This window comes from Lissotriton helveticus, chromosome 10 (assembly GCF_964261635.1).
Source record: "Lissotriton helveticus chromosome 10, aLisHel1.1, whole genome shotgun sequence".
Classification (NCBI taxonomy): Eukaryota; Metazoa; Chordata; class Amphibia; order Caudata; family Salamandridae; genus Lissotriton; species Lissotriton helveticus.
The window spans coordinates 128,305,060-128,323,235 of record NC_136071.1 but is presented as its reverse complement, the minus strand read 5'-3'; the positions used below and the strand labels follow the sequence as shown (position 1 = coordinate 128,323,235).

The 18,176-nt window shown below is 41.7% G+C and overlaps 1 protein-coding gene and 1 pseudogene across 1 annotated transcript in view; one reads left to right on the top strand and one right to left on the bottom strand.

Moving 5' to 3' along the window:
• ADAP1 (ArfGAP with dual PH domains 1) overlaps positions 1–18,176 on the top strand; it is a 424,297-nt gene that overhangs the window by 375,381 nt on the left and 30,740 nt on the right. Inside the window, exon 7 of the mRNA XM_078664923.1 lies at positions 12,761–12,844. Within this exon, the coding sequence (XP_078521049.1) occupies positions 12,761–12,844 (84 nt within the window). The remainder of the gene's footprint in view (positions 1–12,760; positions 12,845–18,176) is intronic.
• LOC144785201 (transmembrane 9 superfamily member 2 pseudogene) lies at positions 13,982–16,987 on the bottom strand (annotated as a pseudogene).

Genomic DNA, 18,176 nt, shown 5'->3' with positions numbered 1-18,176 from the left:
TAGTTAGTGCAACTAACTATATATGGAATTTCAATGGTTTTGTGTGAGTAAAATAAGGTTTTTTAAATGCTAATTCCTAACTATATATGGTCTATAACCTATGGTTTTTTCAGTGAATTTTCAAGGTTTTGTAAATGCTAATTCCTAACTATATATGGTCTATAACCTATGGTTTTTTCAGTGAATTTCAATGGTTTTTTAATAGCAAATATCATAAGCTGTCGAATGTCAAGTACGTGGTAAGAATTTTTTTTTTCGTGTTTATGCACACTGATCTGCTTTGATTGCTGCCCCCCACCCCTCATTTCTATTAGGAGTACTCTCTCTTTGCAGATAGTGAAGGGTAGTTAATGCAGCCCTTTCCCCCTTTGTAATCCGTCGTGCCTGCTTCTCTCTCCATTTGATTGATTGTTCTCTTTGGTTCATTCTCTATTTACAAACAAGCACAGAGTCGCAATACTCTGTTTAGTCTTTGCAGATAGCGAAAAATCGTGTAAAAAAACAAAAGGAATCGAGCAAAATCAGTAGGCCACTAATGGGATCTCTTTTGACCTCGCTAAAATAGAAACATTAGGAACAACCTGTTGAAAATAGCAATGCGTATGTATATAAGCGGCGTTCATTTGTGTTCACAGTACCCCTTGTTGATTGTTTCAATCGAGCATTGAATTGTTCGAAGTTAATTCTCTTAACGATCTTCTCTACCTGCAAACGAGGAAGAATAGGAATATTCTATCTCCCTTTGCAGATAGTGAAGGGTAGGTAACGCAAGCCTTTAACACGTCGTACCTATTTCATTCCTCATTGATTGATTGATTGTCCGAACATTGACTGTTTGGGAATTAGTTCTTTTTGGAGGTATTCCCTGTTTGCAAATAAACGTAGGAAAATCTTTGCAAGTAGTGAAAGGGTACGTAATGCGGACCGTTCTCCCCCGTTGTAATCTGTCATGCCTATCTACTCCCCACTGATTGATGCACCTTTTTCACCCGGACCATTTACTAGAGATACGTCATCTGGCCCGACCAGAGAGCACCCCTAGTGAAAAGGACATATGCAATAATAACGAAGTGATCACTGTATCCTGTTAACAGAAACTTTACCATGAAACAACCTGGAAAGAAAAAAATAGGAAAACGAAAATCAGTAGGCCACTGATGAACATGAACTTTTATTAAACAACGAACAAAGAAACGATAACATAACGTAATGATAAAACCTATTAATGTCCTAGAAACAAGAAAACGTTAAAATATGCCAGTGGTGAGAGACCAGAAAAACAGTAAGAGAAACCAAATCACCCCTCGCTGTCCCACCGCCTGCCACGCCAAAAAAATCGATAGACTAGGGAAAATGCAAGTCAGTAGAACATCCACCCCCACTCTGGAAACTTCCAAGGTGGGGCAGGGTTCCGGCTACGCCCAGCCGGGAGCAGCCCATATAAGGCAGGTTCTGCTGCCACGCCTCGGCCAGGAGATCCTAACGTAGGGTGTAGCCGGAGGAGAGGCCGAGACCAGCGGGACCCGGCCAGGGGATTGCCTTTACAACGCTGAACAGTTGCAGGGGGGGGGAATGTCTCCTCGACCCTCCCCTCTCTCTCCCAGTCCGGCCGCGGTGGCCCTTGAGAGTTGCAGGTAGTCCCGCCACATGCTCTTCCGGTCCGACCACCAACGGTCGGGGGGCCGAGGCCGACGGGATCCGGCTGCAGCCGATAAACCAAGAAACCCGTTCATGGGGCCAGAGCCAGGGGCGTCCGGCCGACATCCACCGGAAGCCCGGCCCGAAGACGGACGGGACACTTCTTTCTTTTATAATGGCTGCGACAACACTGGAGGGGGATGTCTTGCACATGCCTCCGACCCCCCCTCGTCCTCATCGCCTGGTCCGGCCATAACAAATCTCAAGCGAGACGCCGTGGGGTGCACTGGGAGGGAGAGACGGTGCGAACAGGCCTCTCCCGCCTCCCCAGGTGGAGGCTTCCCAGCTGCACCCTCAGCGCTCCAGGCGGTGGCATCCTAACAACTCCAGTGCTGCACAGTTTCGGAACGACCTAGATAACGGTTCTTCCACTGTGGCCATGCTGCAACGTCTCGCCCGGCAGGGTGGAGCCCGTCCGCTCATGTGACCCCGCGATCGCCGGTAGCTGCCGAACTCTCAAAATGGCGGTCGACCTGGCAAGAGCGGGCCCAACATAAAGAAATGGCCCGGTCACTGGTTGACTCCACCACCGTAGTCCTCCACGACCTTGAAGATTCTAGAGGAGCCGCGGGAGTCTCCGACCCCCGATGGGGAATGACTGCCATGATCGCCCGTGGAGTGACGAAACTGTATCCGCGGGACGTCGGCGCTCCCATGCTGGCGCCAGCCTCACTTTGAATTACTACAATCCTGCAGACCTCACTTCCGGTGAAAGCACAGTGTGACCCGGTAGGAAAAATTATTGCACCCCCTCCCCTTTTTGACTGATAGTTCAAACCACCGATCCTTTCCTTTGCCCTTTTAACGGAACTTTGGACTGCCTCCCCCTCTTTTACATTTTCTAGAGAAAACAAAACATTAACCACTACATTAGCATAGCAGTTGACACCAGAACTGTTTTCAAATTGAAAACCAACAACATCTTCAACAGAATCCTTTTTGTTTCTGCTGTGACCCTGCTACAGCACAGGCATTGTCCCCAGCAGTAATTCTGCAATGCCGGTAAGAATAGCTGTGGTGCCTACTGGACTCACTCACCCCCGCGGCGCCCCACGCCGTTATTTGCTGGGCGGCAACTTGCTAGACATCACTTTCGTGCCATCTAGATTTCAGCGCGTTCTGCTGCCTTGGAACTATTCGCACAACAGACCGCTACTGACAAGAATATTTCATTATTGGTGCTGTCAATTTCAATAAATCTATTGGATAATTAAAAAGAAATTGCCACGGTCTCTTCGTTGTTTAAATGTTTTTACTGTTTTTGTTTTGTTGTATATATTTATATGTTATTAAAGTTTTATATTCCTACTACTTTGTTGGAGTGCTATATATTTTTAATGTGACACATAATTGTAAAAACTTTGATGTACAAAGAGTCATTCCTGGAATCTTCCGCTTCAGGCTCGGTCCTCTCCCCAATCACAATACAGGATGGTTTTCAGATAGTAGGAACGCGTGTGCTGTGACGGATCACATCGGGTGTGGGCCTTGATCTACTATAACTCCTTTGAAGAGGGGTGATTCTTTACAGCTGGGGCCATAAACTACATCTGCAGGGCTAGCTGATAGCCTAGGACCGGCCTGGACATTCGGACACAGAGGAAGAGGAGTGTCAGAGGGTGCGGTAGTGAATAGGGCGAAAGGGAGGTGTCGGGCGGGCACAGAGTGTGATTCTCAGGGAAGAGCAGCGCAGATGGGGGAAGGTTTATTGCCCATGCATAAGACAGAGAGCGGTGGTGACCAGTGCCTGGGGGAGATGCTTACGAGGGTGAGGAGCCATGCTACGAATCGACAGCGTGCAGAGAGTGGGTCTGGTCAAGACATCTAAAATGGCTGCCGTGCACGACAAAAGTGTGGCATTTCAAAAAAGGCAAGATGGCGCAGACAATGTTTTTCAACACTTCCTCATTTCCTTCGAATCGAACGTTAACAGACGTTGGGGCATATTACCAAAGTTAAGCGATATTTATCGCTAACGATGCTTACCAACCAATTTTTTACCACTAAGCATCGTCAGAAATTATCGAAGATAAACCTTACTATTATCAAGGTTTATCGCAAATGCGATAATAAACGGCCGCAATGCATGAATATCGCTAAAAACTCAGCGATATTCATGCATTACCGAGCTAATACTCTTAGCCATGTTATCCACCTCCCATTGGATAACATGGCTAAGAACTGCTCAGGGCAGGTGTTACTTTTTGGAGATATTCGCGCTTAGCGCGAATATCTCCAAAAGTTGGTAATAGGAGATAGATATCTTGCATGTTGTAATGCAAGTTATTGTGGTATATGGAACTCATACCATAATCTCTCAGGAAAGCAGAAACTGATCCTTTTGGGACCGCCTAAAAAGGCCTAGGGGGTGAGGAGTACTCTACTTTGCCCCCTTTTCACGTTCCGAACTATTTTATTTTACTCTCTTCTGTAATTACACAAAATACCAGCGATAAGATGCATCGGAGACACACAGTGAGAGAAAGGAGGCCGGAGATGAAGAAGACATGTCAAATACACATTGGAGATAATATAGTGGCAGAAGGGAAGTAAATATGAGTAAACTTACCATGTAACATAAAAATGTTGCACTCTATACTATAAGTCTCATTTTATACTACAATCACTTCGCTACAACCTCATAAATTAAAAATAAAAATAAATAATGTCTCAAACAATTTTTGATTTCTAAATATAAATTTATTCTTCAGAATTTTCTAAATTTGAAACAACTACTAACATGTCCTCATCAGTAATTTCCTCTTCAATCATCTCATCTGGAATCTCCTCATTAAAAGTCTGCAATGATGATTCTTGTAACTCTATGGTCTCCAAACACTCGATAAATTCGCCATCAAGAGATTGATCAAAAAAATCATTCAAGTCATCTACTCCTTCTGACAATATTTCATTATTGGTGCTGTCAATTTCAATCAATGTAGTGGAATCATTCAAGTCATCTCCTCGTGACAATATTTCATTATTGGTGCTCTCAATTTCAATCAATGTAGTGGAATCATTCAAGTCATCTCCTCCTTGTGACAATATTTCATTATTGGTGCTGTCCATTTCAATCAATCTAATGGAATCATACAAGCCATCTCCTCCTTGTGACAATATTTCATTATTGGTGCTCTCAATTTCAATCAATGTAGTGGAATCATTCAAGTCATCTCCTTGTGACAATATTTCATTCTTGGTGCTGTCCATTTCAATCAATCTAATGGAATCATACAAGTCATGTCCTCCTTGTGACAATATTTCATTATTGGTGCTCTCAATTTCAATCAATGTAGTGGACAATTCAAAAGAAATTGCCACGGTCTCTTCATTGTGAGCCATTTTATTTTGAAATTGCTTGCTGTAAATTGCAGAAAAAAATAATCACTTTCATTTATCGTTTTTAGTAATACATAATATAAAACTAACTTCATCAAGTATTTAGTATAACAGAAGGACAGCAAATAAATAACAGAAAACATTTTTCAAATTATCTTCAAGTGTACAACATAGTTCCCCTTACAAATTAACAACTCACCTTTTTAAAAGTAGCAGAAGTGTTAGTACTGTGTAAATCAAACACCAGAAATTCACCACCAAAAATTCCTCACAAATGTACCTCAGACAGTAGTATCACAAAATGGCTGTGGTTTCCTCTCATTTGACATATATACATAACCAATTAACTTTCATCACACACAAATACAAAACCAAAGTAACATTTTAATTGGTTCTAAATTTCAACACTTTCAAATGTGTTTTCCCCATGCAATTTTCCATAGGACATTTACATACGTCTACAGCCTGAATGGCTGAACGGAATTACACCAAACTTGGCAAAATGGTACATCAAACCTAAGAGGTCAGGAAGGATCTACTATGCCCCCTTATGGTCATTTCCCCCTTCGCTTTGGCCTCCTCTTGTCTCTCAATCCTACCGAGGGACAAGATGGCGGCCGCTACGGACTGTTTGGAATGTTGACAGACGCCGGAGAACCAATCAGCTTCGCAAAGCTCCGTAACGCGAAAAGTACGCGAAGCGGAGCGCTGTTACAGATATATATCTTTTTTTCAACGTTAATTTCTCAAAATCCACTGGAGCACATATATTGAGACCTAGCAAAGGCACATCGGGCTACCAGTCCCTAATATTTTGCCAAGTTTCGTGCAAATCCATTCAGCCGTTCGATTATTATTATTTTGGTTTTTTTTTGCCCCGCGGGGCCCTTTTAAAACCTCCACATCAAACCTAGGGGGTCAGCGAGGATCTACTATGCCCCCTTATAGTTATTTCCCCCTTTGTTTTGACCTCCTCTTGTCTCTCGATCCTACCGAGAGACAAGATGGCGGCCGCTACGGACTGTTTGGAATGTTGACAGACGCCGGAGAACCAATCAGCTTCGCTTCACAAAGCTCCGTTGCGCGAAAAGTCCGCGAACCAGAGCGCTAACCGGTCCGCTGTTACAGATATATATCTTTTTTTAAACGTTAATTTCTCAAAATCCACTGGAGCACATATATTGAGACCTACAAAAGGCACATCGGGCTACCAGTCCCTACAATTTTGCCAAGTTTCGTGCAAATCCATTCAGCCGTTCGGGCTAAAAGTGAGGCCAACCGCCCTATGGAAAACTCAATGTTAAAAACACGTTTTGGGACCCCCCTTTTTTCTCGGCCCCCACTGGACGAACCCCCCCCAAATTTTCAAGGGCTGCTCAGAAACAAAATGTGCCATTTTCCTGAAAATTTCAGCCGATTCCGTCCACAAACGCCAAAGTTATTAGACATAGAATTTTCAAAAAACCCATAGAGAAAAAATCCTAACTATATATACCTACTGGCGACCGCCAGTAGGTAATGTGTGTGTGTGTATATATATATATATGTGTGTGTATATATATATATTCACAGAAAAAACCATAGGTTATAGACCATATATAGTTAGGAATTAGCATTTACAAAACCTTGAAAATTCACTGAAAAAACCATAGGTTATAGACCATATATAGTTAGGAATTAGCATTTAGAAAACCTTATTTTACTCACACAAAACCATTGAAATTCCATATATAGTTAGTTGCACTAACTATATATCGCGCACCCGCAATCTACTGCTGATGATGTCACATATTACATCATTCATGACATGGTCAGTGACATCACTGATGACATCACTGATGACATCTCAAATGACATCACTGATGACAACATCCAGTGATTATGTGTTTCTGTAAAGTTTAAATATGTTTTACATATTGAAGAATGAGTGGATGTATAAGTGTCTGAATGAAGGTTTTAGTAGGTGCGTGATTGACTGTATGAGTGAGTGATTAAATGCGTCTTACTAAATGCACGGGTTAGTGACTAAACTGTCTGAAAGTGTGCATCAGCATGTCTGTTGTTGTGCAAGCTGCTGCATGTGTTGATCAGTAGCTATATAAGTAGCTATATGGGTTATTGATTGGTTGCACAAGTATTTGTATGGGAGACTGAGTGTGTGTATGGCTGGCTGGGAGGTGTGTGACTCTGTGCAGATCAATGTGTACTTGTATCAGTGATTCTATAAGAGAGTAAGTATGTGTTAGTATATGTTTGAAAATGTAAGGTACTCTATGTTTAACTGTGTAGATTAGAAAATGGAACTGTGATTGATTCTTTACAGGACTGACTAGGTGTGTGAGTAACTCCATGGATGAGTGGCAGAGTGTGAGTGTCTGTATAGGTGTATGAGTGCATATGATAGTGTTGTAAAGATGAGTGATTGTATGTATGAATGATTGTATGGGTGAATGAGTGAATGTGTGTGTAGACGTCGGAATCAGTGAGTGCGTATGTAGTAACTAGTATTGGTGTGTCAATGGTTTCAAAAATTATACTCTGTATTTAACACTGGGTGTAACAGAGGTTATATTAAAGTGTGAGGAGATGCATTGTATTGTCACATTAATGATATCATCATTGATGTGACCATTGATGTCAAATGAGATATCATCAGTGATGTCATTTGAGATGTCATCAGTGATGTCACTGACCATGTCATGAATGATGTAATATGTGACATCATCAGCAGTGGATTGCGGGTGCGCGATATATAGTTAGTGCAACTAACTATATATGGAATTTCAATGGTTTTGTGTGAGTAAAATAAGGTTTTCTAAATGCTAATTCCTAACTATATATGGTCTATAACCTATGGTTTTTTCAGTGAATTTTCAAGGTTTTGTAAATGCTAATTCCTAACTATATATGGTCTATAACCTATGGTTTTTTCTGTGAATTTCATTGGTTTTTTAACAGCTAATATCTGTAGCTGTAAAATGTATTCTTCTTTAAATCCAAAAATATATTTGATATGTTTATTAATAATTTTTTTTTTTAATATTTTTTTTTCTACGTTCCCGCTTCGCGAATCGGGAAGCTTCCCGTTAGCTGACCTTGATGCCGCGAAATAGACCGCGAGCCGGTAAACGTTTCTTTACCGCAAGTGCCGCGTTAGAAAACAACATCGTGACGCCTCCCGTCCGCATGACGTTCCACGTTGTCGCGTGATACGTCATATGACGTGCTACGTTAGCGAACTGGTACGCGAAGCGAGTCGCAAAGCGCAGGTTTCTGGAAGCAAACCGTGAGGCCCTGCAAAGCGCTTAACGTAAACACAGCAAGTCATGTGACTTGGTAATAACACTTTTCATTGGTTCATTTCACTTTTGGTTTCCTAATGATGTAAGACTAGGTCATATAATCTAAAATGAACACTTTTGATTGGTTGAGAACTCTTGTTTTTCCCAAATGATGAAAATCCCTCCTTCTTTCCTCACTCTGACTTTCATCATTGTGAGAGAAAGACCCTTTGTGATCACTGAGCAATGGCTTCTTTAGTAGCTTCAGCTGGTGCTTCCCCACCACCTCCACCACATCCAAGGAAGAGTGGACCACCTGCTCAAGTTATAATTCAACAAGAAGAGGAAGAAGAGGAACAGGACGACGAGCACGAAGAGAGGCAGTTTTTGCCTGAGCAGCCCAAGACGTCTCACCGGAAAGAAAACTTCATTTGGCAATTTTTTTAAATTCCCAAAGGTCAGAAAAAAGTAAATGCAAGATACGTAACTTGCCTTATATGTCAAGATAGACTGTCCAGAGGAACCGAGAAAAAATACAGTTTCGGAAACTACACAATGCATCGCCATATGACTAGGTGGCATCCTAACAACTACAGTGCTGCACAGTTTCGGAACGACCTAGATAATCTCCCTATTATGGCCAGAAGATCTGTTGTACCGGAAGTAACGGGACCAGAGGGCAGGGAGATGGTGCCAAATATACAAATGAAATTTGGTGAAGTAAAACACATCTGCGTATTTTGCGATGGATTCATTTCCTACGGAGAAAGAAGCATCACTCTGATCAACAGAGCTATTGACTATCATATGCAAGTTTGTACGAAACGCCCAAAATAATAAATACTTCTTTTTTTGTTTTGTTGCTCCTGTTGAGCCCTTTACAATGAATCGTTTTCATTGCCCCCTCCAAGAAAAACCCCCAAAAATATAAAACTGTTCAGAAAAATTCAAAAAAAGTAAAAAAAATGTTCCGAAAAATAATAAAAAAAATATAAAACAACAAAAACAATAAAAAAAAAAGTTCTTTTCAGAACTACCTCCCCGTTATTAAAAAATTGGTACAATATTTGGAACTGTGCCAACCTCTATTTCTCTTAGTTCGCTTCCCAGTTCGCTCGCCGGTACGCGAACCGGAAGCGAACCAAAAACAGTAAGTATAAGGGAAGGAAACAGACACTTATGTTAAAAGAAAGACAGCTATAGGGGAGTAAACTAGAGATACTATTACCCGTAATCCACTGCTGATGATGTCACATATTACATCATTCATGACATGCTCAGTGACATCATCAGCAGAGGATTGCGGGTTTTTTGGCAACGTGCCTTATCCACGGTTTAATAACGCTGCCTTTTGCTTTATATAAGTTTTCAAATTGTATGAAATATATACCAATAGGTCGTTATGAACCTTTAGGTAGTGCTTTTCTTCATGAGGTCTGGTCGCTTCCATACACATACAGATGTTTCAAAGATGATCAAGAAGTTTATCTGAATGGAGAGGAATGCACTGAGACGCCAGATCATTCACTAATGTGTAGGCACATACAGTTACACGGTTCATGCAACAAACACCGACCAAATATGGCTTGAGTGTTGCAAGGCACGCCAGTTCCTGCTATCATCCCCACGTTCAAGTTGTTGGAAAATGGTAGTTATTTGATGCTCAATAATGAAGATTGTTCTGAGTTAATTAAAAGTATTCCTTTTATCGTAACAGTAAGTGAACGGGTTATTTGCTGCAGAAATGTTCTATTTCCTCCCACACATGAACATAGGGAGTTTTCAATCTGGCCACAAATACCAACCTTGGGAGCACATTTCAACGGCATGGCAAGAATAAGAGCTCTTTTGTCTCAGAGAGAGGTGGCCTTGAGTTCGGCCCGTGAAACTTTCGTGCTTCACATAGCGAACACCCGTACAGAGGTGCAGACCCTTTTCAATTAAGATTTGCCTTTCAATTTCAGCAAGATCGTTCCGACTATCTTTAACGCATCCTCCACAAAGGCCCTGGCGCACTTTTTTAAAGTTGTTACCAGTGGTCTCGTGACTTCATTTGAGAAAATCTTTGGAGTCATCCCTGCTTCCTTTCATTATATTTTCTCCACTCTGCTTCGTGGATTGGCATTTTTACTTGCATTACCAGCGGACGCTCTTGTGCTTTTTTACATTTTTAAATATGGATGTCCCTCCTATGCAACCTCCCACCCTGCAGATGCTGACACTGTTCCGCAATCGCATGCTAGAATATTATGGCACAATGCCGTTGGCGATATTAAGCACGGCATATGGATTATCTTTTCGATTCTCCTACTTCACCTGTGTCCAGCCGGTATTTCACTGCCTGACCTGTGATTTCGATTGGGCCATTGATTTGTGTCTCTGCGGACCGGTTTCTCCTGACGTCGACTTTAATCAGCTGATGACTCCTATCATTACTCACGAGTTGGTTTGTCCTGGCGAAAGGATTATGGCTGTGGCATTGATGCATGGACTACTTGGTCCCCGGAATTTACTGGCGGCAGCACAGTCTTTCTTGGAACAGAGCTTTCTTGAAAACCCACCGAGCTGTCCTCTGATGGTGATAGAGGATCCGGTGCTGGGAGAGCACGTATGTTCTTTTCCGCTTTTAAATTGGATGGCTGAACTGTTTTCGGATGAAGACGGTGACTTCCTATTGGAGGCTGTTGCAGCTTATTTTGCATACACAGTTATGTCATAGACCTTTTTCATGTTTGATATGCTGAGTACTAGCATTTCATTGACAATTCATTGACTTATTTGTCAAGTTTTTATTATTTACCTTGCCTATTGGCTTAAGACTCGATAAAGTACTTGGCTGTTTTATTTTTCTTTAGCATTAAATTTTCCTAGTTTTTAATGCTTTACCTTGCGGACCGTCCACATATAAACTTGCAATCTACTCTCATGAGATGGCACTTCTATTATCTTATTCAGTTCGTTTCCGGATCATGGGGAGGTGTCATCTAGGTCCTGGATATCTTTACACCGTGTTAAGTTAGCATGGGCTCATTACCGGTTTAAACGCCATTTTTCCTTTTTTGCAACTTCTGCACACGACACTTAGTTGTTGCTTTAGCTTTCCACCTAGTAGTTCATCGTGGTTTACATGTGGTGTATATATATATATGTGTGTATATGTGTATATATATATATGTGTATATATATATATATATATCTAAGTAATCAATGTGCCCAGGTGCAGTCCATGTTTTCTGTGCCATCTCGTGGTACCTTCAACAGCTGTGGTGGTAGGCCTCAAGGAATGACCAGGACACCGAGGAGGTATTATCTGGCTCCCCCTCTAGGGATGTCAGTGGTCTGTTGGTGAAAATAAAGCATTGACAAAACTGAATGCAGCCCTCTATGGATGCTATTGCAGCGCGGCCACATTCACTGTGAGCTTAATTGAAACTTGGTTACCAAAGACCTAATGAGACCCAGATGCTCCTACTTCATGGTAAGACACAGGTTTCTGCCTAGAATACAAAACACCCCTTCCCATTTGTGCTGCTGCTCAGCTTCATGACTCTCCTCTTCATCATACTCTGCTGGGGACCAAGATGAAGAAGCAGAAGAATGCAAGAACCAAGGCATGAGGGCAGCAACAGAAGAAGCCACTGAATGAGCCCTGGACTGCTGCTTGGATGCCCTACTTTTGGATTTCTCCAACACCAGCCAGGGGTATTTGAAGGAAACATCCAGTATGGAGGACAAATGTGCTCTCCTTTTCCAGGCCTGCATTTCTTGGATCTACCAACAGTAGACATTCTAGATTGTTTGATGAGTGGAGAGGTGTGGTGCAGCGGCCAGGGCAGCTGACTTCGGAGCACAGGGTTCATGGTTCGATCCCCGGCTCCAGTGACAACTCAGCTCAGCACTGTGTGACTCTGGGCAATAGCTCACTTAATTTCAACAACGGCCCCCAGCACCTTGAGACCCGTAAGGGTGAGTAGTTCACGCTTTACAAATATGGATTTACATTTTTATAATGTCAGTCAAAACAAGTGGAATGCGCTGTCTCTACTTTCCAGTTTACTATTGAGCTCTTCCAACTAAAATCCACATCCTCTGGGTTTAGCCTTCCAAGTGCCAGCCTTACCCAGAATAGGTGTATCTGTAAAGAGGTACCAGTCTTGCACATAACTCCAATCAGAGGTAGCCGCCCAAAATCTTGACGCATTTAGGTACATATATTATGTGAGTGCCAACGTTTTTGGTTGAAACAGTAAAGTTGGGATGGCACCTTGCTGAGCAGTGACACTGTGAGTGCAAGAATGTGCTTGGAGAAGAACAAACCGAAATGAATATATAAATGCTTAGCAGTTTTATGCTGAGTACACAAGATTCTTAAATCGAAGAATGTTCTGTGTGGACTGATTCTGAATGTGCCACTGACTTGTGCTTCTCTTTCTAATCAATAGGAAATGGTTGACTGGTTCAACGCTATCCGAGCAGCTCGCTTTCATTACTTACAAGTGGCGTTCCCCGGGGCAAGCAACACAGATGTAAGTGCATTTCAATATATAATGCCCGCCATTTCAAATATTCCTCATTTAAGATGTCGAAAATGTGGACTATTAATTGCAAAATATGTTTACCATGGCTTTGTCTAGGATCGGTCACCAAAAAAAGAGACTTCACCTACCACCGACACCTGTTTCGCTATTGTTTTTCTGATTAGCCACTGTGCATGACTCTTTAGTTTACTAGCGGCCATTTCCTTAGACAGATCCTTTTGGTTGCAGGCCAGTGCTTTCCATTATGATTGCGCTGGTGTCTATTCGGCCACAGGTCATTTGATTGTACTGATGCTGTTACATCCACATTGGACTTACGCATGGTAGAGATTGCTCCATGTTGTCTGAAGTATGCTTTGTTTGTGTCAACCTTAACAAGATATGCTTTTAAAAAATCTGTTTCGGTAGTTTGGAGTTGCAGGTCAAGGTGTTACCAAAGCGTCCGCCTTCAAGTTCCCAACATAACCATTAGACCTTTTAGGGACAGCATTGCAATTTTTTTTTGTAAAGCAATCTACAATGCAGACATCAACATCAATGCAAACCCAACGCATGTTGGCAAATGTTCCATCCTCTTGATCCTCTCGAGATATATGTGTGAAGATTCGGTGGCTACCCATGAGATTTCAAGGCGCTTAGAAGTTAATAATTGCCAGAGATAGGTCGTAGCCATTCAGAATGCGGAAATAAAGAATGGTGCACCATTTTTGACATGTATAGTGTTTCATTTTATAGTATATAGTTTTGCATATGTAAATTGGGCATTTATTGTATAAAGGTTTAGTAAAAATATATATTTTACCCAAAAGTATGTTTAAAAAACGTCTACCTACATTTTTTCTCTAGAGTGCCATCAAAGTAATGTACATCGCTGCCTGATTATTGCATGTTTTATAACTTAGTATTGTGATTTTAAAAATAAAGCTATTCTCATCCAAAGATTAGTTGTATGTCCAGTACAAACATACATCTTTCAACAATTAAAATTCAGTTGCATAATAATTATTTGTATAACATCTGTATGTGTCACATAAACAGTTATATAGCACTCCCACTATTTTGTTAAAACCATAAAAATGAAAAAATTCAATACCACTACAGATATAGCAGTAAAGATCTGAGAGTTCAGTTCACCTTTACCTTCACAACACTGTACATTTTCCGGACAAAAAAGTAGCATGCAAAAAATCCAGTGGTTCCAATAAAAAGAAAAAAATGAAGAGCATTATCATAGTGTGTCCAAAACACAAAATAGTGCTTGTTCCAGTTATACGGAGCTTAGAGAAGTAATGAATTGCATGGATAAAACAATACACCGCCGTAGAGCCACTTGCCAGGAATGACCTCCACCACCACCGGTAATCCTCCGTTTGCAGATGGAAATAACACAGCAAGACTGTAACCTCTGACGTGGTAATGAGAAGGTTTAAACATGCAAGGAAGAGGAAGCCAAACTTGTAATATGTTTCATGAGACCATATGCACTGCACAATGATATACTGCTGAATTAAAATGGTCATGAAGGGCGGACAGCCACCCATGAAGATGCCAGGAAGTGGCCGTCTGAAAAATGGCTGCCTCGGAATGTGGCGCGTAATCTGGTTCGTACGAACAGGGTGTTCAACAGGCCTCTCTTTGAATCCAAAGTTTGCACCAATAAACGTTAATGGTAATGAAATTCCAATCCACGTGGCCAAAATTGCAGCAAACATATCTAGAGGAACAGCAGCTGGTGATCCTTTTACCCATAGAATAAGATTCATAAGAAGAAGAACCACCAATACAATTCCAGGGCATACTAAAGCTGTAAGCAGTGCATTTATCTTCCATTTTTCACCTCCAAAGGTTTTGTACATTCTGGAAGACACATATCCAGCAGGTGTACCCAATAAACCCCATATTGAAATAGCATAGGTCAATAAGGCTCCTTGGTTTTCAGGTGGGAAAAAGCCAAGGCCTGCTAAAAATAAGGTGATTAAGGTTGTGATGAAAATCTGCATTCCTTGGCCCAAAAAGATGCAGAGAAGCATTCCTTGCCTTGGTGGTCTAAATACATCATTAGATTAACAAAAGGAGGAGTATCGCCACAGTGAATCATTGATTCAGAATGGGATATGTGTTTGAGAAAAGGAACATTTTTCCTTTTGAAAAAAAACCCTCATTCACCAGCCTAGTGGTGACATGCATCATCATTGGGGTCCACCCTGATGACCGAGTGCCATCAGGCTGTGCTGCGACACCTGAACTACAGTGGAGCTGGTTGTTGTGAGTGATAAGTGTGGAAAACAAGTGTTAAAACTTGTCCTCCTTTTGTTAATCTAATACCTTACTTAGGGGACTAGGAGTACGCTCCGTTCACACTTTGTGAATCAATCCCTTACTCTCCCTACTGTTTTTACAGGTCTAAATACATCACCATCGATTAAATCCCATCCAATGTCCCTCTGGGTATAATCTGCAGAATCTATTTTATTATAGCTTGCAATTGTTTGCAACATTTTCACAGCGAGGGTGCCAGACAGGAAGATGACAACCACAAGGTTGTTTATGATACTATACAAATGAGTGTCTGGCCTTGACCTTTCCAAACTATAGTCCTCTCTGGAGTCCCACTTAATGCTGTTATTTTTTTCAAACTCAATGGAATAGCTGTACGTGACTTCCACTGTCCCATTGGTGGCATCGGTGATTTCCATTGCCTTGCCTTCACATGTTAATGGTTCTTTTGAAGAATGTTTTACACTTCTTGGCCGAAGTTTGGCAGCGACCAGTCGGGCGCCCTGCCAGTTTTCTCCTTCTCCATCATGATATGTGATGGTAATGTCAAGATGGTTGAAGAGATAAAATGCATTTCTTTCCATATGGGGGACATTGTGAAAGCAGTCTACTGTAACAAATGCAACTCCATTGGAATTAGGAGAGACAACAGCACATCCTATTGGAAATCCTGTACTGCAAAACTCTTTCGGGCACATGCATCAACGATAATTGCATTCGCAAACGGTGCGAATCTCAATTTTCGGCAGTTTGCGAATGCAATTATCAAAAGTGGAATGCATCATGTATTTCGCAATTTTAGGAATGGCAATCATGTTGCGATGTCTAAAATTGTGATTGCATTTCAGAAATCGATATTTCAGATTTCTGAAATGCAATGCATGATCATTTTTAAATTGCGAATTAGTAATTTGGAAGGGGTAAATTAGCATGAGGTTGAACCTCGTGCTAATTTACCGAAAACCTTCAAACATGCATAAAAATGCATTTTTGAAAGTTGCATGTTACACACACACATGTCCTTGGGACATGTGTGTGTGTAAATTGCACTTAAGTTTAATTTCAGGGGTAAAGGGAGGGGTTCTTTGGACCCCCCCTGCACCCTTGAAATTGCATTTTCAATTTGTGATTCGCAAATTGAAAATCGCAAATTGTAAATGCCTTCCCATTGATTCCTATGGGCCTCTTGGCCCATAGGAATCAATGGGAAGGGTTTTCCTTAATTGCGATTCGCAAATTGTGAATCGCAATTAAGGAAAATTACCGAATCGCTAAAAAAAAGCGAATTATTCATGCATTGCCGTTTGCGAATCCTTAATTGCGATTCCTTAATTTTCGCAATTAAGGATTCGCAAACGGCAACATTGATGCATGTGGCCGTTTGTTCTTCTCTCCCACTGACATGCAGCATTCAACGGGTATCCCATCAACCGTCCAGTGATGCTGATAAAATTGCATTATTCTTTTCTTCATGGAAGCAAGCTTACCCCGATCACCGTCCTTCGACAGATCGTAGGATTTTGAACAAACTGGCACACATCTCTCGTCTTCCTTAAAAGTAAACTTGTAAGGGGATGGTTCATCTCTTTCCCCAAAGTTCATGTGCCCAAGGTTTTCTGAACGCCATTTTGCATCTTTATCGGTGCAGAAGTCAAATGCTCGCTATTCGTAAGGAAGCAGGGTTTCTACCGAGTCCAGTCGATTTACAAACAACTGAACTTGTTGTGCCTGGCAGTTACTTCCATTTTTCCAGTTGCAAAAGTTCACGGGCGCGGGCCCAGGCAGGTAGAAGTACATGAGACCGAGATGAAAAGCCAGCATGGGCAGCAGGGAATAAAGGCAGTACGGTGCCATGTTGCCCCCTCCCGGGGGTCTCCCCTGGCTGCTCTCTGTACCTGGGCTCCGCAGTGACGCTGGAGCTCGTGGCTGAGTCTCTTACGTGTTTAGGGACAATTATCGCGCATGCTCATTGGCATCCTCTGAGTTTCTCAGGTGTCACGGAATAGCAAAAACTAAAGCAGATGAAAGGCAAACCAGTTCCCTGGCACCCTGCCAAAGATTGGTCTGATTACTGTTATTAAAAAACAAGGGAACCCAAAAGTTATAGTATAGGGACCTTGGGCAGTATCATGTTATAAAGAACATTGGTCCCTATTTTCAAAGGAAGAATCATCTATATACAATAATCATACTCTAAATGGGTAGTATGTCTTTTGTCCAGCCGGACAAGAATTTATTTTACATATATATATATATATAAAATGGAATTGTTAGAAACACTTGATGACAAGTGGGCACAGCCGTGACCCACGAAACAATGAGACAAAACAACGAAACACAGAATGGGCAAAGGGCAAGGTGAAATACGTCTGTACACTCCTATTTGAAAAATTTTAGCAGACTTAAATCATTCTTTTTTACACCATTGCACATTACAATATTGTATAATCATATTGCATATGGCGTTATTTGGTGTTGACGACGTTTCGATGCCAACACTAGATTCTGGGCATCATCCTCAGGACAACTTAATAATTCATTGTTGTCTTTAAGAATTTACAATTGCACTATGCCTTTATCGCATTACTGCAATAGGGATCAGAAGCGGGCGCGATAGCTCGCGGTCAAAAAGGGCAGTGAGACAGCTAATTGAGATCGTGCGGGTGGGGGAGTCCAATAGAATTGTAGAGATAATGATTCCTTCCAAGTGCGCGATCGCACAATTTCGAGAACAGGAGCTCAATGGCTAGTCCGGCTTCATGCATGATTGGTCTGCAAAGATTGGTCTGAGGCAGTGCTTACTTTGTAAAAATATAAGTGCCTGGGCTCTCCTCAGCAGCTTGCACCACACATTGCCCCTGCCATGCTGCCAATGATAGTAACAACACAACTACTAACCATCACATTCCTACAAGTGTAACAATTCGGACTATTCCAGGACCCAAAGCTAGTAGAATGGCTATGGGCGGCAAGTAATAGTCATTTTAAAAGTATATTGCATCAATAATTAGATGTTGTGGTCATCTCTAAATTAGCCACACAG